This window comes from Dipodomys merriami, unplaced genomic scaffold (assembly GCF_024711535.1).
Source record: "Dipodomys merriami isolate MVZ:Mamm:240054 unplaced genomic scaffold, mDipMer1.0.p SCAF_15, whole genome shotgun sequence".
NCBI classification, from domain to species: Eukaryota; Metazoa; Chordata; class Mammalia; order Rodentia; family Heteromyidae; genus Dipodomys; species Dipodomys merriami.
The window spans coordinates 27,001,927-27,024,822 of record NW_027202826.1 but is presented as its reverse complement, the minus strand read 5'-3'; the positions used below and the strand labels follow the sequence as shown (position 1 = coordinate 27,024,822).

At 35.4% G+C, this 22,896-nt stretch overlaps 1 protein-coding gene across 14 annotated transcripts in view; it reads left to right on the top strand.

Moving 5' to 3' along the window:
• Window positions 1–22,896, top strand: part of Camk2d (calcium/calmodulin dependent protein kinase II delta) — a 258,224-nt gene that overhangs the window by 204,651 nt on the left and 30,677 nt on the right. For 3 of the 14 annotated variants that reach the window (XM_070022481.1, XM_070022486.1, XM_070022479.1), the window contains exons 13-17: window positions 312–349; window positions 1,654–1,686; window positions 4,703–4,762; window positions 7,133–7,174; window positions 9,496–9,544. In XM_070022481.1, coding sequence (XP_069878582.1) covers window positions 312–349; window positions 1,654–1,686; window positions 4,703–4,762; window positions 7,133–7,174; window positions 9,496–9,544 — 222 coding nt within the window. The remainder of the gene's footprint in view (window positions 1–311; window positions 350–1,653; window positions 1,687–4,702; window positions 4,763–7,132; window positions 7,175–9,495; window positions 9,545–22,896) is intronic. The other 11 variants (XM_070022483.1, XM_070022482.1, XM_070022485.1 and 8 more) reach the window with 6 other exon arrangements.

Below are 22,896 nucleotides of genomic sequence, written 5' to 3'. Positions count from 1 at the left end.
AAGCATAGTCCAGTTAAAGTTCCAGTATCCTTTTCGCAACCTCCAGTAAAACAAAGTCCAGTAACACAACTTGGCAACATATGAAATTTCATGTAATCACCTACAGAATTGAGTTTGGATCTGTGGTGGTAAAATCCAGAAAAGTGATACTGTATCTCAATGTCTGTAAGCTCGCGCTCATCAATGTAACCTTGACTTGGCATTTGTTGACCATAACCCAATAGACGTGGCAGGAGATAATGTCTTAGTAGCAACCTAACTTTGGGTCTGTATGAGTATCTCATTAAATTGGTTTTATTCTCATTTTACAGCAGCCAAGAGTTTGTTGAAAAAACCAGATGGAGTGAAGGTAAGTTACATGGATGCTCTTGAAGCATTTTTTTTCTTAATTTTAGATGTTGGACAATTTTATATTATTGAAATATAAGTCCCAGGTTTTGACACCTTGTATTTTTTAAGGATGAAGCCTGAAATATCAAATAATTTAATGGTTTAATAAAAAGTTTTATCTTTCTATTTTATTATATATTAAGTGATAATGAAAATTATACTATTATATAGAGTTCTTATAGAAACTAATTCTAAATCCTCTCTGCAGAAACCATATTCTTTTCCAAGTAATTTTAATGTGTCCTTAAATGTCACCAAAAACTAGGTAATATCTTTTAGACAGTCTGGAAAATTGGATGTCCTATGAACAAATTTCTCTGCTTGAGAAGTTTTTTTTTGAAGATCTTAACTGTTCTTATGTTTCTATTATAAGGTTTGCAGATGTATTCCAGGTACAGAGTGTGAACAAATGATAGAAACCCCTCCAAGAAAGATGGCACAATATTTTGACTTTCTTGGATTTCTAGTCATAGTAATACCATTATTTGCTATAGGTTATATTTTATTTCAAAGGAATGTATGTTTTAGTAAAAAAAATGTAACCTTATATCTGCATAATCATATTTGTTATCTTTCCACAGTCTCACCTAAATGTTTTAATTTTTTAACCCTTTTCTTTCTCTTCCAATAGCAGATTGTACACATTCCTCATCCATGCTTCAGCATTGTTGGAAACTAATTCATGGTCTAATATTTTAATATGTGAACTTGACCCAAAGCGAAGCGGTCAGTTCATATAGAAAACTCTGACATGGCAAATCATTTGTCCCTCCTGTATTCATGCCTAGCCATCTCTTCACCTCTTGTGTGTGCAACTGGGAATTTCCAGAGCCAGGGGGACCCTTCACTTATGATTCCTGTTAGGATGGTATTTCCCTTTGCCAGTTCCTTCCCTCAACCTGTTATTGTACCTTCCACTTTCTTCATTCAGTTTAGATTGCAGTCATTTAGATTTCAATAATGATAGTCAATGTGCATATTATTCCCAGCACTTACATTGGTGAAAATGTAATACTTTGAAGTTGTCCAACTGTTTTCCCGTGGGATTTTCTATATCACTCAGTAACGGAAAGCTCAGGTTTCCTAGGAAATACTCATTTCATTACTATCCTTTAACAGAATTGAATCTTTTTTGAACTTTTTTCTCTCCTAGCTTTTTTCTCTCATTGGACAAAATTACTCTGTATTCCATATATTGGTACTTTAAATTCAACCGGTCATATTTTTTTTTTCTTTTCCTTTCTCTTTGACTGGTCAATTCAGAAAAGGAAGTCCAGTTCGAGTGTTCAGATGATGGTGAGGATCTCTCTCTCTCTGCCAGATTTCTCTTCCTGAAAAAAAAAATCACATTTAAGAATAAAACAGTCTTATTTACCTAAATAGTGAGAATGGAGGAAGTAGCATCATTCCTAGTCAGTATTATTCAACTAGCCAAACATAGTATCCCACCTTGACATGATATTGAGGATTTATTGTTCCCTTCTGCAATTGAATTTTTTTTTAGATGTAAGAAGCTAATCCCTTATCCACAGGCTATTAATGGGTTTATCTTCTATAAGGACACAATTCAGATTTTTATCCTCAAAACTAAAGAGATCTTGCCAATTATGTCATGTTTACTCAAAAGTGAAGAAATACTATAGGATTATCTTAAAACAATCATGCCTACTAAAATAGAAGAGATTTTTTTTGTTCAAATAGACTGTGATATATTAACTTTGAAGTTTGTAAAATATGTGAAAGCAATCTTACAGTAGACCCATTCTAGGTAAACACTGTAGAGGAAGTATGAATTAACCTCGACATTTATGAACTTCAATACTTCATATTTTGTCCTTGCCTTGTAAGAGTAATTCAATACATCATTTAAATATCTGAGTCTACTCCGATGTTTCTGCAAGAGCAAAACAAAAAACTCTTTCCATAATGTAAAAATAACTACATTCATTTATACATATAAAAGACATAGTTATGGTTAAACCATTAAACCATTACTTGACATTTGACTCTTTGAAAGGAGGTTCTTCTACCTTTTTAGCTTAATTTTCTAATTATTGTTGAAATAATTCATATGATGAATACCTCCAAAGTTTTTCCCACAGTTTTTTTAAAAAAGATTATCAAGCTAAGTTTACATTAACAACAAAAAACATAAAAAAGATTTATGTGCATATGTAAGCATGATTGAAAGTAACTGTCATTTAACTCATATTTCCCATATAGGATGATAAAGAATTCCTTACCTGTATAGAATGGCTTTCATTTGGAAGAGAAAGAGTCAAGAGAGGGTACTCTGTGTGTGTGTGTGTGTGTGTGTATGACAGAGAGAGAGAGAGAGAGAGAGAGAGAGAGAGAGAAATAGGGCTAAGTTTACAAAGGTGTACATTTGGAAAGTTTTCACTAAAATAATAAAAAGCAAGCATACTCTAGAATGAAAGTCATCCACCTCAAAACAGTATTAAAATAAATCAGACTATTTCTCTTTCATTTGCTGATAGAAACTGGAGAGTATATTCAATACACGTGAACTTGAATCACTTGACAAGAAGCCAATTATATTTGTGTCTGCATCCCCTACATTTTTATCACGATTTTATACTAACATATATACATTGTGATCCCTGTATGACCTTTTATCTCTCGCTGGCTGCTCACAAATTTTGTGTTAAATTCTGTGCACTCTGATTTAAACAAAAAGATTTTTTTTTCTAAAACTATCTGCAAGTATAGAATGATGACTTAATAGTTAAAAAAGTTTTATAATAAAAAAGCTTTCTCCTGCATGCCACAGAGCAAATAATACTGATTCCAATAACCCTCTAACTAATAATGAACAGAAAAGCAAAACATGACACACTTATATTTATTTCTGGTGCCTTCTATCTTCCTATCAATGGCTATTTCAAAACTACCTATAGGCAGGCGGATGCCTATGTAATCCTAGCGAATCAGAAGTTTGAGATCTGGGGATTCAGGTTTGTAGCCAGCGCAAACAGAAAAAGCACATGAAGCTCTTAGCTCCAATTAACTAACAAAACAACTGGAAGTGGAGCTGTGACTCAAGTATTAAAGCATCAGCCCCAAGAGACATCATCCAGGCCTGTCAGCCCCAATACCAGCACAAAAATTAATTAATTAATTAATTAAGGCAAACTTAAAAACCATTATATACTTTTCCAAAAAGCCCAAATGATTACTAGCGTAATCACTTGTAAATTATTCATTGATTTTAGGCAGTATGTGTATAAGTACAGAAGTATATTTCTATTCATCTTAGAATTGTGGGGCACATTCTTTTGGAAAATAATATGTGACAAAAATACTGAATGCTGACTTACATTTGTGTTTGGTAACCTAATATGATGTGTCCTGCATGAGTTTAAAATAATGTTATTACTTTTTTAAGTCTTTTATTCTTTAGTTCCTCAAGTCATTAACAGTTCCAAGTTGCCACTTGTCTACAAAGCGTTTTCTCTGTGAGCCATTACACTATTCATTGGTTCTCAAGTGTCTTTCTCAACATGGTGCCCATGGTGGGAAAGCTGTTTGTCTTCTTTAAAGGCAAATTCAATTGTGTATAACAATGGGGTGAAGGAATGGTAGTACCAAACATACTCTTCTACAGTACTAATAACGCTTGGAGAGTAACCATAGTATTTTTGTCTTCAGTATTATGAAAAATGAAGTTCTTTGTCCTGTGTACAGTGTACAGTGAAGAATTTCATTTCCCATACATAATTGAAGATAACGTTTCTTAACAGAGACCCAGACTCGCCTTAAAAAAAAAACTATTTTGACACATTCTTTCAGAAAATCCAAGTTTTTAATTGGCTATCTAATGAACTAAGTAATGACAGCTCCCCAGAGATAGAGGGTTTATATGTGATTTCAGGTTCAGGAATAAAATAGAAAGGACAAAAAAAAATGGAATGTGTTTATAACAGTGAACAATTGGAAGCTTGGAAATAAAGTCTTACTTGAGGAGTATGAAATGGCTATAATTACCTCATACTCTAAGTCTTTCTTTGAGCCTCACTGAAGCTCTTCTTTGTCTGTTTGCTTATGTAGCACAGGCAAAGCATCCATATGTGTTATTTTATCACCATCCATCACAGGCAGGGTCCTAGCTGGAGTGTGACCTGCGGAGACTAACTGTGATCCTCATTCCTCTCAATCATCATTGTGTCTATCATATCCATCTTCAGTGGCTCTTTATTTTCATGTCTATATCTCCATGTAGACATGCTGCATATAGAGACTGGCTATCAAGGGGCTCAAGGTGTCTCTGTTTCTATTTTCTGCATACCCACAGATAAACAACAAAGCCAACGTGGTAACCAGCCCCAAAGAAAATATTCCTACCCCGGCGCTGGTATACCTGGACTCTTTGTAACCCTTCTTAAGTTCTTGACTGTTTTCTGTTGTTCTCATTTGCTTTCACTATTTAGATACATAAGGACCAAATATTTCATTTTGTGATTGTTGAGTTTTGTTTATTTATTTTTGTTTTGCTTTCTAAGATATGAAAACAAATCCTTTCTCTCTTTTTCTTTTCTTTTTGTTAAGATAGCTGTCAAGCAGTGTGTTTCTAACATGAGATTTTTCTCATTTCCTTGTTGAACATTGTACTGGTCTCTGTAGTTGAAATGGTTGCATGCTGCATTAGAAATACAGTAGAATGCGCTTTGGTTACTCTTAGCTCTGCCGATGATGATAGCTCTGCATCGTGTAAATAATGATTTCTTCTGTTTGTGACATAAATGTTGGCATCAAGGAGAGCTAACAGGATGATTGCTAGACAACATAAAAAGTAGACCTTATTCAGAATTCCTATTTGCCTCAGCAAAAGACAACATGGCTTTGTAAGAATTCACATTTTCTGAGATAAAGAGGCACTGGATTTTTTTTTTTAATTTGTGTTGCGTTTGGAATGAAATTTTCACTGTTTCACTATAATACAATGAATGAAGTTACATATCATAAAAGTCTGAATTATCAATGGAAACCAATTTTGTTGATTTTACTCAATCTACATAATTAATAACTAAGTCAAGGCAGGTGCTGGTGGCTCATGCCTTATAATCCTAGTTAGTCAGGAGCCTGAAATCTGAGGATCATGGTTTAAACCCAACTTGGACAGTAAAGAGCAAGTAAGCACCAAAAACAAAAGATAGCCAGAAGTGGATCTGTGGCTCAAGTTGTAGAGTACTGTCCTTGAGCATAAAAGCTAAAAGTCATTCCCCAGGCCCTGAGCTCAAAGCCACAGTATGGGCACAGAAGAAAAAAAAAATCATATAGCATAGAACTTTGAATTAACAATGGAAAACAGTTTTTCCATTTAAATCAAGTCCACACAATTAACTAAAGCAGTGTAACACTGGAAGATGGTGCTGTGTTAAATTCCAAAATTTGAATACTGGCATCTAATATTCTACATTTTATAATGCTTTGTTTAGACTTCAGTTTACAATTTTCAATACTTGTTTTGATGTATTACTATCCCTAGACTACTACATTTATTATTTTTTAAATGTTAGGCACTTGAGTTACCTACTTGCCTTAAAATTATTTAAATGGAAGACACATAAATATAGCAGATTATTAGGCCTGAAGCTCTATCTAGAGCAATTGCCTAGCATACTTGGGTCCTGGGTTTAATCCCCAGTAACACCAAAAAGAAAAGAAAAGCCAGGAAATAAAGAAAGGGAAGGGAAAAGAAGGAGAAGAAGAAGCAAGGGAGATAGGAGAGGGAGGAGGATGTTTTTAAAGCAAGTTATTTATCAATAAAAACAATGCTGTTCATGGCTCTTGCTCTGGAGAGGAAAAAAGGAAGTAGTATTTAATGCAAAGTATCCTGGTAGAAAAGTACATGTGGTAGAAGATAATTCAGTGAATTACAGTCAGAAAGTGTCATACTTTCTTCAAAACTAAAAACCTCAATTATTTAAATATTACTTTCCACTATAGAATTTATTTTCTAATAGAAAAATTAGGGAAATAATATTTTCTTGTTGGGAAAACAGGACTTAACAGCCAAATATTCTCTACATGAAGTCCATGAAGCAGACATTTTCTTTTAGGTAGAAGTTATCATAGGGTTTAACAGCAATGTGTTTCTAAGTACTGATGACATGATAAGTTCTAGAGCCATCTAAGAAAACATTTTAAACCATCCTTAGAATTTCTCATGGGTTTTTGAAATGTATTCTTTCACACAGTTTTTTAATAGATAGTCCAATTTTCTTAGATTTTCAGAGGATATTCAGTTTTGTGCTACTTAGGATTCCTTGACCAATTCCCAAAGCAATCCAGCTGAAAACTACCTTTGTAAGAAATGGAAATCAAAGTTTTATCTCCAGGGCCCTTGGCCAGTTTTCTATGGATGGACATTAACAGGTCATTCATTAAAGAAGAAAGGAAAGCTGTATGTGGCACGGGACTTGGTGAAACAGTGAATGCCTCTTTAGGTCTCCAGCCTTCAAAGCCTTGTTGGCATTCTGAACAGGAATAAGGTCTTCTGCATGCTGCTTCTGGGTACAGAGTTGTCCTATCTCCTGGGTTCAGCAGAGAAGTCTTTGATCAGGGATCTTGTCAGCTGCAGCCCCTGACAGCAGTGAACATGGCTTTAATTCTTGTCAGTATTTAGTGTTGTCAGTTGGCTCTCTCTGCTTCTGTCCCTTAGACTGGTGAGGATGTACTTATCAATGTGAATGTTTCTTTCTCTATTTTTGTTCTCACTCAGGAGCCCCAAACTACTGTAATCCACAACCCTGATGGAAACAAGGTATTCAGAAAGAATCAGCATCATCTAGCTCAACAAGATTGCACATCTCATCAAATGCGCAATGCAAAATTAATTCATGATCCAAACATAGAAAATCTTCACCCTTTTTTTTTCTTCCTACCACACTTTCTTTTGTTTGGTCTAATTGGCCTAGAACTATACACAGGTTTCTTTCAAAGAAAAATAAATGACATGATAGCTTGAAAGACAAGTCAATGATGCCTTGGTTAAAAAAGAAAATATGGAAGTCAGGTTGAACATTGAAAAAGTCTTTGTGTCAAGAGGACTATATATTTTAAACAACTCTATTTGGTCTTTTCTTTTTTCCATGACTGTTTGTGCATCATATGGTAGATGTGTGCTGCATGAAATTTTAGGATTTCTTGCTACCATTCCATTGTCTTAAAAAAAAAAAGTCACCGTTGGTTCATAGGTTTTTCTTTTTCTTTTTTTTTAATGTTGTTTTTGAGTTTTATTCTATTCCATTGTCATAGTGTTTGGGAACTTTTGTCTTTCCATTTCTTCTTTTGATTGTTTTGTTGTTTGGCATGAGTTTGAGGAGAATCAGAATTGACTTCTCATGAAATGTGTTTATGGTTGAGGTATATGCATTTCTGTAACAAACATTTTACTACACTTTTGCAAATGAAGACTTATGAATTCTACCTGTTGTAAATTATTTTACAGCATGTTAACAAAACAACACCACTTACATACATGTCTACATGAGGAAAGGAGACATTTTCTGAAAGTATTCCATGTTTCTAGTTTATTCTTTATGTATTACGTCTCTAAGGAGAGGGAAAAAATACATCATCAGGGTTTTCTCAAACATTAAATACAATTGTGGGTCTTACGTTTCCTTACTTTTATCAGTGATGGCAAAGACTTAGAAAATACACTTAGTTGATCAATATGAAAACTACTAAAGTTAAAGCACATGAAAATGTGTTTGAGAATAGGATGTAGTTTGTAGTTATGGTACTGGAAATGTTCTAAGACTTCAGATAGTTAGGGCAATCTAACATAGGAGAAACATTTTTTTAATAGCATTAGCAAATGAATGACCAGGCTTAACACCTGGAGTGCTGACTTTGTCATTCTATTGCTGTCATTTGTAAGAGTGGCTGCATGTGTTTCTTGCTTATGTGAATTGGTTTATCTTTTACAGTGCATGGGTTTACCTTCATTTCTCATTTAAGTCTGAATGCTCCATCACATTGAGAAACGCATGAAGACTTTTCTTTGGTTTTGTGTGTATGGAGACTCTGGATACATTTTTCATTAGTTTAACTCTTTGGTTTTATATTGTGTACTATATTTATATCAATTGATTACTTTTCAAAATATTGAATCTATGAAAGAACACTCTGTGGGATTTGAATCACTTTCGAAAGCCTGGTTTTCATTACTAAACATTGAGCATCGGAAGTTAGTTTCCAATTAGCTTCAGCTCTAGTCTTTAACCATTCCAGGCAGAAAATTGTGTCTTTCTTATAGGTATTGCAAAATATCTTTGCTAAGAAATATTTCATTCGTTCATTTTTAATGACAACATTTATCAAACCATTTTAAGCAATCTTAATACTGGCAGTTACAATGAACTTTTAAGTGTTCAGTTTTATAAAGGAAGAGCTTTATTTTTTTTCTTACTCCAGGAGCAGTTATCATTGCTAGCCAGTTTCCAGTTTATAGAAGAATGGAAAAATTCTAACTGACCTAAATTATTTATTATAATGCAGACATTGTACTCATGACAAACATCAGTCTATCTCAGCTTAATGCCTTTAGCTTCTTATTCAAATTGTTTCATGCAATGAAATATTTCCTCTCTGTCCAAGGGACATACACAGAAACTGCAAATATTCTATCTGACAGAGAACCTCACATAAAGATACCATTTGTTAGTTACTTGATTCATTCTACTAGTGAATTTAATTTCTCATAAACATATATACACATACACAAATCACACTTTACAAAGCAGTGTAGTACCCACTCATTTTACGTAGTTCTCCAAAAAAAAAAAAGCCACATACTTCTGCTGTTTCTAGAAATCACCCAGATTTAAATTGCACTAGAAATTAGACAGCCAGAGTACTCCCTCTTTGAAATGTTTGCAGCATTTAACATTTTATTTCTGTTGAAAACCACTTAACATATTTTGTCAATTTTGTTCATTTGCATGTCAGCATATTCACACAGCCTGCTGAAGAATTTTTGCATGATATGTATACATCACTCGCCAATTGTTTTCTTTTTTAATGAAAAACTCTAGCTGCTCATTAATGCAACTTCAAAATGTGTCTTCTTTTCAACAGGAGTCAACTGAGAGTTCAAACACAACCATTGAGGATGAAGATGTGAAAGGTATGACTGAAATGAGAAAGCCTAATTCAGAGCTCCACATTTATCAGAGATTTTTTGTATATATTTTTATTGTAAAAGTACTGTACAGAGGGGTTACAGTTACATGAGTAAGGTAATGAGTACATTTCCTATCTAGCATTGTTACCTCTTCCTTTGTTTTTCCCCTACCATCCCTTCCCTCCACACCTCCCCAACTCCTCCCTCTCACCACCCTCCCCCCCCCCCGCCCCAAAGTTGTAAAGTTCATTTTCAACATAATGTCTTGTACATCTCATTCTTACAATGGGTCAACCTGTATCCTTATTTCAGTATTTTGTTATTTCCCTTCCCCTCCCCAAATTAGAAAAATGTATATATAAGATGCAGGGTACCGGTATCAAATACAGTGACAACAGGGAAATTGTTTAAAATAAATAATATGTTTAGGAAGGAGGCTCTTAATCTTTAAAATAAAAAAAAGGTTTTTTTTGTAATGAGTAAAATGTCCATTTTCAGTCTTTCCCATCATATATGTTTTTAAATTACAGGTAATAGTACATGGTTGTAACCACTACTAGTAATAAATGACAATGGTATAAATAATAACAATGTAAATATTTCAGTTAAAATGTAATATATGCAAATGTATATACATATTAGGTATATTTATAAATCTTGTTTGGTAAACAATTTATATTCAGAGATGAAGTTTAATACCCGGGAGCTGGTGGCTTATGCCTGTAATCCTAGCTACTCAAGAGGCTGAGATCTGAGGATCACGGTTCAAAGCCAGCCCAGAAAGGAAAGTCCATGAGACTCTTATCTCCAATTAACCACCAGAAAACTAGAAGTGGCACTGTGGCTCAAGTGGTAGAGTGCTCGCCTTGAGCTTACGAGCTCAGGGACAGTACCCAGGAGAGAGAGAGAGAGAGAGATGAAGTTTGAAAATAGCATTTAAATGGCATTTAAATTTTTCATGGTCTCAAGTAGGTACTAATGGAATTTTGTACATACATGACAGTTTTTTATTATATGTTTTACGTTCTTTCCTATCTTCTTAACCTTTATTCATTTTTGTTGCCAAGGTGTACTCACCACCTATAAACAAATATACTTAACACACATTTGCAATTCATAGTCTTCCTTTTGGCCAGTCACTTTGTAAATGTGTCCATTTAGCAGAGCAACAGTGACTCACACCTATAATCCTAGCTACTCAGGAGGCTGAGACCTGAGAATTGAGATTGAAAGACATCCCAAGCAGAAAAGTCCATGGGACTCATCTCCAATTAATCACTAAAAACCTGGAAGTGGAATAGTAGCTTAGGTGATAGGGCACCAACATTGAATGAAAAAGCTAAAGAACAGTGTCCAGGTCCAAAGTTCAAGCCTCAGTACTGGTACCAAAAAACAAAACAAAAACAAACACAGAAAAAGTGTGCATTTGGCTTCAGCTGTTTTTGCAGTGTTGTCCTCTTCTTTCTGTAATTCAGTATACAAAACTTCTACAGGTCGTTTGGCTGAAAAAAATGATAACAATACAGTATTTAAAATAGAATTCTTGTAGGAAAAGAATTTTTTTAATTAAAGATTTTAAATTTTTTTAGTTTTCAATAGTATTTTTAAATATTTTTATTATAAAGATACTGTACAGAGAAAATTAAAGATTTTGATCCAGTAATTGATTCTACCTTATCTAAAAAGATAAGGTAGACATCTAATAATGTCACTAGCAGCGGTAAGTATATAAGTGGCATTAATAAAGTACAGTCTTTAAAAGTTGTGTTCATGTTATAGAATAAAGAACCAGGAAATTCTCAAGCCAAGAAGAGATACAGGCAATTTAAGAAATGAAAGTGGCAGTTCACTACAAGTTGCCAATCACCTTTGCTGACTTTTTCTCTTTTGGCTGACTAGAACAGCAGGTGCCGTTCAAGTGTTTTCTATTTATATTATAGAGTGCTGACCTAACTCTGCTTTAAGTAGTCAGTCATTATTTTTTACAGTGCAAAGGAGGATGACTGTGTAAAGGATTTTATTTAGTGAGTCTGTTTCTCTCACTCTTGCCCATGAGCTAAAATTTGAACTGAAGTAATTTTATGAATCACTAATGCCAGTCACATTAGATAAAGAGATCGTTTTTCAAAACCAAATAAACAGATGTTCCAGTTAGCTTTTCCAATGATCCAGGAAGCACCTTTGCTGCTCATATTTTAGATTCATTGGCTTTTTCAACTAAGCAGAATGTTTTCTGTGGTTTTTCATCCTCCTCCTTGATCCACAGTTTTGAAATGACTAAATAAAGTTAGAATACGGAAATCTCATAGTTTGTGTAGTTCATCCAGGGATTGTTTCTATCTTGCTGATACAAGAAGGGCTTTAATTGGTAATCTTTTTCACCTGAATTTGACTCTTCAGTTATTAAATACTGGCTCAGCATCACTGTTCATAATTTATGTAAATATCAATGTACAAAGGAATCCTTCAGCCAAATGGTGACATATACTTACAATGCCAGAAACTGGGAGGCTGAGAAACTAAGATCTTGAGGTTGAAGTTAGCCTAAGCTATATAGCAAGTGTCCATCTCAAAATGCAGGGGAGGAACAGGCACAATAGCTCATACCTATAATCCTAGCTTCTGGGATGGGAAGGTGGAGACTGAGTGGGTTTTATTGCCCAGGCAAAGGATTTGGGAATTCAATCCCAATCAATAAAAAACAACAAGAACAACAACAATGCTAGTGATCATCCCAACCACTTGAGAAGCATAAATAGGAGGACAGCAATCCAAGCTACCTGAAGCCTTTTGAAAAATAACAAAAGGGCTTAGGAAGTGACTCAACTGAGAAAACACCTGTCTTGTAAGCTCAGGGTCTTAAGTTCAAACTTTATTCTTTCCTAAAAGAGGTAAAAAAAGAAAGTCCTAAAGAGCTCACAAGTAAAAACAGTATTTGTCTTTATAGTTATGTTGAATCTGTGTGCATAATATTAAGCATAATATTGAAATAAAAAAGAAATGCCTATTTGATAATCCATTAGAAGTTTTAGGGATTTTTTAATTTATTTCCTTGGCCTACTAAATTATTTAATTTTGTTTTATTTTACAATAATGGAGTGTACACACGGTCAACAGATGTACCATATTAAGTCCTTGTTCTCTGTACAGACCAGTCTTGGTAGGTTTTAAAAAATGATTCTATGTTTTTTTTGGGGATTCTAATTCATTCAATTCTGATTTAATTTTACTATTTGTCTCTGTCTACTTGATTGGGGTTTAGGTTGCTGCTCTTTTTCAAAGAGCTTCAGGTGTCTCATTAAATTGTTGGTTTCAGATGTCTGCAACTTGTTTACGTAGGAATTCAGAGCTATAAACTTGCCTCTGAGTACTGCCTTTGCTGTGTCCCAGAGGAGCTGGTAATTTGTGTGTTCATTTTTGTTGAATATCATGACCATTTGAATTTCCTTTCTAATCTCTTCCATGGCCCACTGATGGTTCAACAGTGTGTTATTCAGCCTCCACATGTTACAGGACTTTCTTTGGTGGCTTTTGGTGGTCTGAGAGAATGGAATTCTATGCCTCCATCAGAAAGAATGACATCGCCCCATTTGTTAGGAAATGGAAACACTTAGAAAAAATTATGTTAAGTGAAATAAGCCAGGCCCAAAGAAACATAGGTCCCATGGTTTCCCTTATTTGCAATAATTAGTATAAGTCTAAGACATGCAGAAATGGTCAAAAGCTATGTACATATGACCATATAAGATGATGTTAAGTGAAATGAACCCAAGATAGGGACACAGTGTTTTTTTTCTTTCTTGCTTGCTATTGTTCTTAATGTATTTAAAATGTACTATGTGATTTTTCTTTGTTTCTCTTGTATGTTCCCCCCCACACCCCATTATAACCCCTGTTTTCACTAAAACAGATGCCCTGCATCTGGTATATACATTTTTCTAATTGGGGAGGGGAAGGGAAATAACAAAATGCTGAAATAAGGATTCAGGTTGACCCACTGAAACAATGAGATGTACAAGATACTATGCTGAAAACAAACTTTACAACTTGGGGGGAGGGGGGAGGAGGACTTGAGGGGGTGGGGAGGGTAGGGATGGTAGGGGAAAAACAAAGGAGGTGATAACAATGATTCATAGGAAATGTACTCATTACCCTACTCATGTAACTCTAAACCCTCTGTACAGTATTTTTACAATAAAAAACACGTAAAAATGAGTGATATCAGTAATCTTTAAGACTAAAAGGTGCCTTGAAATATCACCCATGCAGGCCATTATTCTGACTGTAAGGCAGATGAATGAATGAATGAAGCAGTCATAAATGAATGTAATATGTTTGCTGTATTGAGAATAGATATGCTTGTATAGGGTTCTCTCCACACATGAAGCCCAGTCCTCAAGGAATGTCCTAAACAGCCTTTTATATTCTGACGATACATGCTTCTATTCACCCGTGATTCACTGTCACTGGGGTAGCTTAATAGGAAATGTGCTCATTGTCTCTGTTAAGTCCCAAATGTACCTATTTGTGTGTGTGTGTGTGTGTGTGTGTGTGTACCTGTGTACCTATGTACTTATATGAAATGGTCAAAAAGGCTAACATAATCTGACCAAAACTGTATCTTCTGTTCAAGACCATAATGTATCTAGACATTGACTACCTTGTTTCCATAAGCGCAGTGTTGATGTCATTCTTTCAGTGTACAATTTGGTTTCAGGATGAAATACCACACTTTCCAAGAAGATCTTTTAGGCATGTTCCCGTAGCACATGACTGCAGGCCAGTCCATGCACTCCACACTACAGCTGGTTCCCAAAAGCAGCATGTAATGCTGGCACCTAGACTTGCATTATTTCGAGGTGTTAATTGGGCCTTTGGCCTTTGACATGACAGCTTCTCTGTTCTCTCTCCACTGTAAAGAGCGTGGCTGTGGGTCACTCACACCATAACCTCTTCAAAGGAAGAAATGAATGAGTTCCTTTATCAGTCATACTAAAAAAGTTTCCTTGTTTAATAACTTTTATTTTCAAAAAGTGTCTAGAATTTGTTCTTCAACGTCAGTGTGTTGGCTTTGTGGTGTTGGCCTTTTGACTATTTGTATAACTTTCTAAGTATTGTCATGTGTTAAACAACCCAAATATTATTATTTCTAGTGCTGTGTTAGTAAATTCAGTAGCAAATCTACTGTCCTAGAGAAATACTGTTTGTAATCCAATAGAAGCCATAACAAAGCACCGTTACTGCTACTTATTTAATTATTTATTATTTTTGTTATTGTTGGTTGTGGGACTTGAACTCAATGTCTGGGTGCTGTCCCTGAGCTTTTTTGCTCAATGCTAGGACTCTACTACCATTTTGAGCCAGCCATAGCTCCACTTCTGGTTATCTGGTGGCTAATTAGAAATTAGAGTCTCACAGACTTTCCTGCCAGAGCTGGCTTCAAATCACAATTCTCAGATCTCAACCTAGCTACTCCTGAGTAGCTAGGATTATATATATATATATGAAGGGAAGTTCTCCAACTAGAGCTTACATCTTCACAAATAAGTTTCTAGGCCAAAAGATGTTGAAATAGCCTTTTGCATTTTGAATGTCTTTCTAGTAAAACATTCCGTCTTGTTAATTGCAGGTGTCATGGAACAATGGCCAGCCTTAGCCTTTCATTAATAGAGGCTAGCTCTCACAGTGCTCCTGGGCACAGGTGTGAGTGAACCTAACTGAAGCCAATGATATTTAGTCCTTTCCACACTGTACGCATTTGAAGATTGTCCTTCGGTTTGTGGCTATAGCCACGGTTTTCAGGGCCTGTCGTTGTATGCCACAATGTTTGTTCACCTCCTAACATGCCCAGCACCATTATTCAAAGTGAGCTCCTCCTTCCTGATGAACACCCATCCATTCAGTCCATCTGTGACTCTTCCCCAGCATGCCAGATGTGTGCAACACCTGTCGAAGTCAGGCTCCTGTGTGTCCTTGTCACCTCTGTCACTCATCCTGCTTGCAGCATCTCACTTCAGCTCATCCCTCGGCAGCCACTTGGATGTTTTGCTACATTTCATTCTCCTACAGGCTAGGACCTGTCTGTAGGCCAGTATGGCTCTCTACCACAAGCATTAATCTTTAGTGATGAGACTGACTGAAGGGAAGGCCTGCTCTTGGATATTCTATTTCTATTTCCTGAGCAGGTGATAAAGAAGCTGTATAGGGTGTTTGCAAAAGGCTCAACTAAGGACAAAGACATTGGTACCTTTATCAGTGGAATGGAGATCTAGCATCTGATGGTAACTGGATGTCATGATGTGAGCTAATCTACAGAATCTGTTGATCAATATGCTTTCTATGTTCATCTTCCTTTAAATTTGGGTATCAGTGGACAATGTAATGCCCCATACACTCAGATTCTTCTATTCCTTTTTCAGGTTTTTGTTTTTGTTTTCCTTTTTCTGGTCCTAAGGCTTGAATTCAGGGCCTGGGCACTGTTCCTGAGTTTTGGTGCTCAAGACTAGTGATCTACCCCCCTTGAATCACACCAATCCACTTCCATTTTTTTAAGATTTGAATTGGAGATAAGAGTCTCATGGCCTTTCTTGCCCAGGTTGGCATTGAACTATGAGACTCAGATCTCAGTTTCCTGAGTAGCTAGGATTACAGGCATGAGCCACCATGACCTGACTAGATTCATCTATTCTTTAGCTTTGGTTTTATCAGCGACCGTCTTCAGTTCCAGGTAGGAATTTCTGAGGAAGATGGTCACATGATACCCAGCTTCCTCTCTTTGCATGCAGCTTCTCACTCAGGACTTGTTTTACCTGGATTTCTGTCTTTCAGAAATATGCAAATCAAGAAACTGTTAGATATTTACTGAAGAACTTTTGATAGATCTATGAGGTTAAAAATGTCTTTGAGAACCTATACTGTGTTACATAAGAACATTTCAGTTTTCTAACTTGAAGTTTGATTTAGAATCATTTTTACAGAAAATTTCTGGTCTATGCATATTTATGTACCTAATCTTGTAAATTTTTAAATGAGGATCAACAGCTTATAAGACTGATTCAGAAATTCTACTCTACCAGGAATGCACAGTTGTTTCATATTCTTTCTTTTTCACATTCCTTCTATTTTATCTCTGCATTCTCATTCATTCTGATTTTCTCTTTACTTGTTGCCTGTGTCAGGCTTGATTCTTGAATTTCTCAGCGATAGCCTCAGGCTTTTGTAGTGTAAAACAAGCTCCAAACTCAAAACTAGAATTAAAACTAACAAACAAGAACACACAACTGCTCATTTGTATCATTAGAAAAACAGACACACTCTCTATCTTAATAAATTTTCTAGCTCAGAGGTTCTATAAATAGCTTTTCTTGCAAGTTTGCAAAACTATGTAATGAGTTTTAGAAACAGCTATGACAAAAATAAAATAACATCATTTTGTGAACTAGTGCATGACTTCTAGAAGCATATATGTGTGTCTTTAATATCCAAGGTTCCACATCCAGATTCATCTGCAGATGAAAAATATTTGGAAAGAAAGCAGTACCTCTACTGAAATTGCACAATTATTTTTCTTACCATTATTCCTAAACAAAACAGTATCACTGTTTATATAATGTTTATATCATGTCAGGTATTGGAAGTAATGTAGATAACCATCTAGATTCAAAGTATACAGTAGGATGTAAATAGGTTATTTGCTAAACCAATTACCTTCTTTACAAGGTGCTTATATGTTCATGGTTTTTTTTCTTATCTATAGAGGTCTTAGAACCTCTATATCTAACCATTTCTAAACTTAAATCTAAAATATTAGATCTAGACTTAACTTTAAACTCATTTTAATAATCAAGTTGTTCAAAATTCTGACATTTATTATTCATATTCCCATTATTTTATGTGCGACATAAATCATAATCAGATTCAGCATTTATGCCATTGAAATTTTCATCAGTTGGCAAAATCTAACTTATAATACCATGTAGAGACCAGACAGAACTTGTTTGGTTTTGCTCTTGGGTCTACTTTTCCCCATTATCTAATTTAAAACTTGCCCAATTTAATAAGCAGCTAAGTTTAAAGCTATGTATAAATTTAAAAGATATTTGACTACTCTGTCTTTTTATCATTTTAGATTAAAATTGTATCACCTTATTTTTTTCTTTACTCATGAAAAATATGAAATATTAGTAATGACCGAATTGGACCCTAAAATCTACACTTCTAGCTCCCTTCCTTATCTACCTTGCTTTGAGCAATATGTATAGCTACAAGAAGTTCAGATAAAACAGGTCTCTACATACTAAAATAGATTGTTATGAGATATTATTATTATGTATGTATAATTATGCATTATAAAATAATATACAAAATTGGGAAAGAGAAAGGGAAGAGGTGGCATTGTCCTAAAAGAAATCTACTCATTACCTGACTCATATAACTATAATCCCTCTGTATATCACCTTCATAATAACAATAAAAATTAATATCAATGCTAATGACAAACTAGGTAAGGTCATCATAGAAAAACAATTTTTCCAAGTTTAAAAAAAAATCAGTTGCTGCGGTTTTATGGAAATGTGGAAACAAATTGTGTCTATTAGCCTATCTATTCAAAATTTTAGCAAGAGTGTTGTTGGACCAAAAAATAGCTTAAACACACTTCAGCACAAAATTATTAAGGGACATATTTGTATTCATCATGTGACTAGTATACAGGAGAACTGTTACCATACCTGAAATTGCTCTTTGACCTCATTCCTTTCTGTTTAGAAGTAAAATCCTATTTTTTTACTGTTTTTATTAACTGTGACTTTTAAATAGTTCTTAAACTATTTATTAGAATAAAAGTAATCACGTAAGTAAACTACAATTTCCTTTACTGAGTTTGTATTGTTTTCTACTAATAAATGTATCTAGAAATTCTGTGAAATTTCATGTATATTGTGATTTTTCTACAAGTCAGTGAAACAGTCTTAATGTTTTTTGCTGTTTTCTTTTATATAATCCCTTTTATATACTCAGGAGAATTAAGATCTAAACTTACCCACAAAATTAATCTTACTCCTGTGAAATTTTAATATTCTGTTTAGTTACTGGTCAGCCCTTTATAGACCAGTACATTAAATGAAAAAGTGAGATAGGAAAGTAGGAAAGAGAAGGAGAAAATGTATTAGTAAATGACAGAGCTCAATTAAAGAGTCTGTGAAACTATTTGTTAATAAAATAAACATTTTTATTACATCTGGAATAGCACTATTTCAGTTGTGTATTTAGCATAACAAATATTTTGTTGTTGGTGGTGGTGGTCCTGGGGGTTGAACTCTGGGCTTGGGTGCTGTCCCTGCGCTCTTCATCTCAAGGCAAGCACTCTACTGCTTGATCCACAGCGCCACTTCCAGTTTTCTAGTGGTTTATTGGAGATAAGAGTCTCATGGACTTTCCTGCCTGGGCTGGCTTTGGACCATGATCCTCAGATCTCAGCCTCCTGAGTAGCTAGGATTAAAGACGTAAGCCACCGGCACCCGGCTCACAACAAATATTTTGTGAATGCAGAGGGTAGTATGCCAGGTAGACACATTCCTTGACATCCTAGAACTCAACTGAATAAGTAAATAAATAAGTAAATAAGTCAAATGACATGCAGACATAATTATCATCATGTTATAAACAAATACAGTGAATTTTAGATGCATTTAACCCATATAATTCTCAGAAAGGTCTTTGTTTAAAGTACTTGAATCTATTTATTTAAAACAAAGATTGAAAACCTATTGCGTACTAGAGTAGTGAAGGTTGAAATTTAAAAGGCTTAGCTTTTCCCTTGAAGAGTTCTTAGTCTAGTAGGGCCCTCTTAATGAATATGTGCTAGTGGATTTCCACAGCTGTTTTTGTTTTGTTTTGCTTTGTTTTCTTTTGTTTGTGTTTTTTAGTCAACCTTTCATTCCATGTTAAAGGTTAACTTTGGGCCAAGCATTGTTGGCTTATGCGTGTAATCCTAGATTCAGAAGACACTGAGATCAGGGTTGGAAGCAGGAAAGTTTGAGCAGGAAAGTCTGTGTGATTCTTCTCCATAATTGACCAGCAAAAAGTCAGAAGTGGAGCTGTGGTTCAAGTGGTAGAGCACTAGCCTTGAGCCAAAAAAAAAAGGGAAGGAAGGAAGGAAGGAAGGAAGGAAGGAAGGAAGAAAAAAGAAGGAAGGAAAAAAGAAGGAAGGAAAAAAAGAAGGAAAGAAAGAAAGGAAGGAAGGAAGAGAGAGAGAAAAAAAGAAAGAAGGTAGAAAGAAAGAAGGAAGGAAGGAAAAAGAAAGAAGGAAAAGAAAGAAAGAAAAAGAAAGAAAGGAAGGAAGGAAAGAAAAGAAAGAAAGAAAGGAAAGAAAAGAAAGAAAGAAAGGAAAGAAAAGAAAGAAAGAGGTGGATAGATGCTAATGAACTGTGCCCAGGTTCTGAGTTTAAGCCCCAAGCCTGACCATCAAAGGAAGGAAGGAAAGAAGGTAGGAAGGAAAGATTAACTTTCATCTTGGGTATATGAGTAAAAATTTTTCTCCTTTGGTAGTCTGTTTTACTTTTATGTGTTTGTTAATTACTTTAACTAATTTTTTTGTGCTGGTACTGGGGCTTGAACTCAGGACTTGAAGCTCTTCTTTAGCTTTTTTGCTCCCGGGGAATATTCTACCTCATGAACCATATCTCTACTTCCAACATTTTGCTAGTTCATTGAAGATAAGAGTCTAGTGGGTGTGTCTACCCAGGCTGCCTTTAAACCTCAATCCTTGTATCTCGGCCCTCTGAAGTAGCCAGGATCACGGGTGTGAGCCAGAGCATGAGGCACTTTTCCTTGGCCTCTGTTGAGCAGAATGTGCTGCCTTGTCTCATGAAAACCAGCTTGTGACCGTACTGAAGACTAGTTTTAGTTTTCCAAGTTACTGTCATTTATTTTATTGTAATAAAATTAACTCCTCTAGAGCTATGTTGTCCCATGCATGTACACACTGAATACCCAAGGAAGACTGTCCACAAGGTATAAGTCCCGTGGCATGGTTGGTTTGATCTCTGTAGATTACAACTGAAGCTTTTTAAATCAATACTAAAGTTTACAGCAATACTATTAATTCAATTAGATTTACCTTTTCTTTTTCTTTTTTTCCCCTTTGTTGTACTAGGGCTTGAATTCAGACCCTATGCTTGCTAAGCAGATGCTCTTCTGCTTGAGCCATTCTTGCAAGCCTTTTTTCTTCTTAGCTTCTATCATTTTTCTAATGGGATGTGGACTTTGCCCCAGTCCTCTTAGACCATGTTCCACCTACATGTGCTCCTGCCTATCTCAGATGATGGGTGTGTCCCACCATGCCCAGAATTTTAGAGGTTAAGATGGAATCGCCTGAATTTTTTGCCCAGACTGGCCTCAAACCACAGTACTCCTTAAACATCTAGAATTACACACATGAGTCAGCCCAGCTGCAAATACATTTTCTTTTTAAAATAAGAACAGAACCAGGCATCAGTGGCTCATGCCTGTAATCCTAGCTACTGAGGAGACTGAGATCTGAAGATAACAGTTTAAAGCCAGCCAGGACAGGAACGTCCAGGAGACTCAGATCTCCAATTAACCACCAGAAAACCCAAAGTGGCTCTGTGGCTCAAGTGGTAGAACACTCGTCTTGAGCTGAAGAGCTTAGGGACAGCGCCCAGGCCCAGAGTTCAAGGCCACAACTGACAAAAAACAAAACAAAACAAAAAACATAATAAGTACAGAAAGTTCCCATACATCTAATTTACAGCATGTGTGTTACAGATTGCAATATATATTTAAAATAGGAATGCATACTGACATCTCTAAAGAGCATTTCCTTTCCCTTTCTCCTCACACACACGACTATCAGTGCAGTATGCAATTTTGATCTAATTGCATTACTCCTATGTATCATGTCCCTGGGTTTTTTTCCTCCAATGAGTGTATGTTCAATCACCAATCACATCTGGAAAGATTGAATTTGATCTGACTTTGCTATAGATTAGATCTTTAACATTTCTGGGGTCTTGTCTTACAGTGTTCCTTGTCTCTTCAGTTTTGTTTATACTCCACATCGAGTGTATCAGTAAATTCTCTGTCCCCTTCTTCAAAATAATTTTTTCACATCAACTCAGCTCAGCTCAGTTATTTAACTGCTATTACTCTGGCACTATGGCTCAAGAAGAAATTACGTTTTGCCTGTTTATTATTATTACTATTATTTTGCTGGTACTGGGGTTTGAACTTAGGGCCTTATACTTTCACTTGGCTTCTTTTACTCACAGCTGGCAACCTGTCTCTTGTGACACCCCTCAAGCATGGCTTTCTGCCAGTTATTTTGGAGGTGAAGTATCTTAAGACTTTTCTGACCAGCTGGTTTCAAACCTGATCCTCCAAGTCCCAAACTCCTGAATAGCTCACATCACAGGCTTGAGCCATCAGTGCCCAGCTCATTAACATTGACATAGCTTCAGTCATTTGTCCTGCTTTCATGTTATCTGCTTGTAGTTGATTCTCGGGATCGTATATGTGTGTGTGTGTGTGTGTGTGTGTGTGTGTATAGTATATATATATATATATATATATATATATATATATATATATATATATATATATATATATATTAGCTAATTTACTGCTTCTGCTATGAGTTGTCTAGTGTTTTGCCAGAACCAATAGAATCCATTAAAACCACCCACTTCCCCACACATCACACTTGAACTCTCTTCCTTCTGTAAAAACATGGTTCTGCTTTCCTGCCTTTGCACTGATTATTTCTTGCCTAGCATGTCCTGATACCGATTTTCAGGTGGCTTACTGCATCTTCCAATTTAGGCTCTGATCAAATGTTACCCTTTCAGTGAGACCTATTTTGACAATGCTATTTTGAAATTGCATCTCCTTTCAAAATCCAATGTTCATTTTTTTCAATTTTACTTTTTCTTTTAATATTTTACTATTTTCTGAAACATGGAATGGACATATTTTGGTTACTGCCTCTTTTCCCCCTATTGAAATATAAGTTTCTTGGAGAAAGATTTACTTTTTCTGTTTGGTTCAAAAGAATATTCATAGAATATAGAATAGAATTGGGTGGTGTTTAATAGATGAAGAAAGTACACTATCAGCCATGCTGTGTCCTAATAGCTACTAAAATACCCAGAATTCACAAGGTCACACCACAACCTTTTATTTCATGTGACTCTTCCAACTATAATTTAGCAGAAAACAGGCTAGGTAGACCTCTGTGGTAAAATGCCTGTTTAGCATGCATGAGAATCTGAGCTCAATCTTCAGCCTCACATATATCACAAGATCTTCAATAGCTTCTTGCCCATTTGGATGGCAGT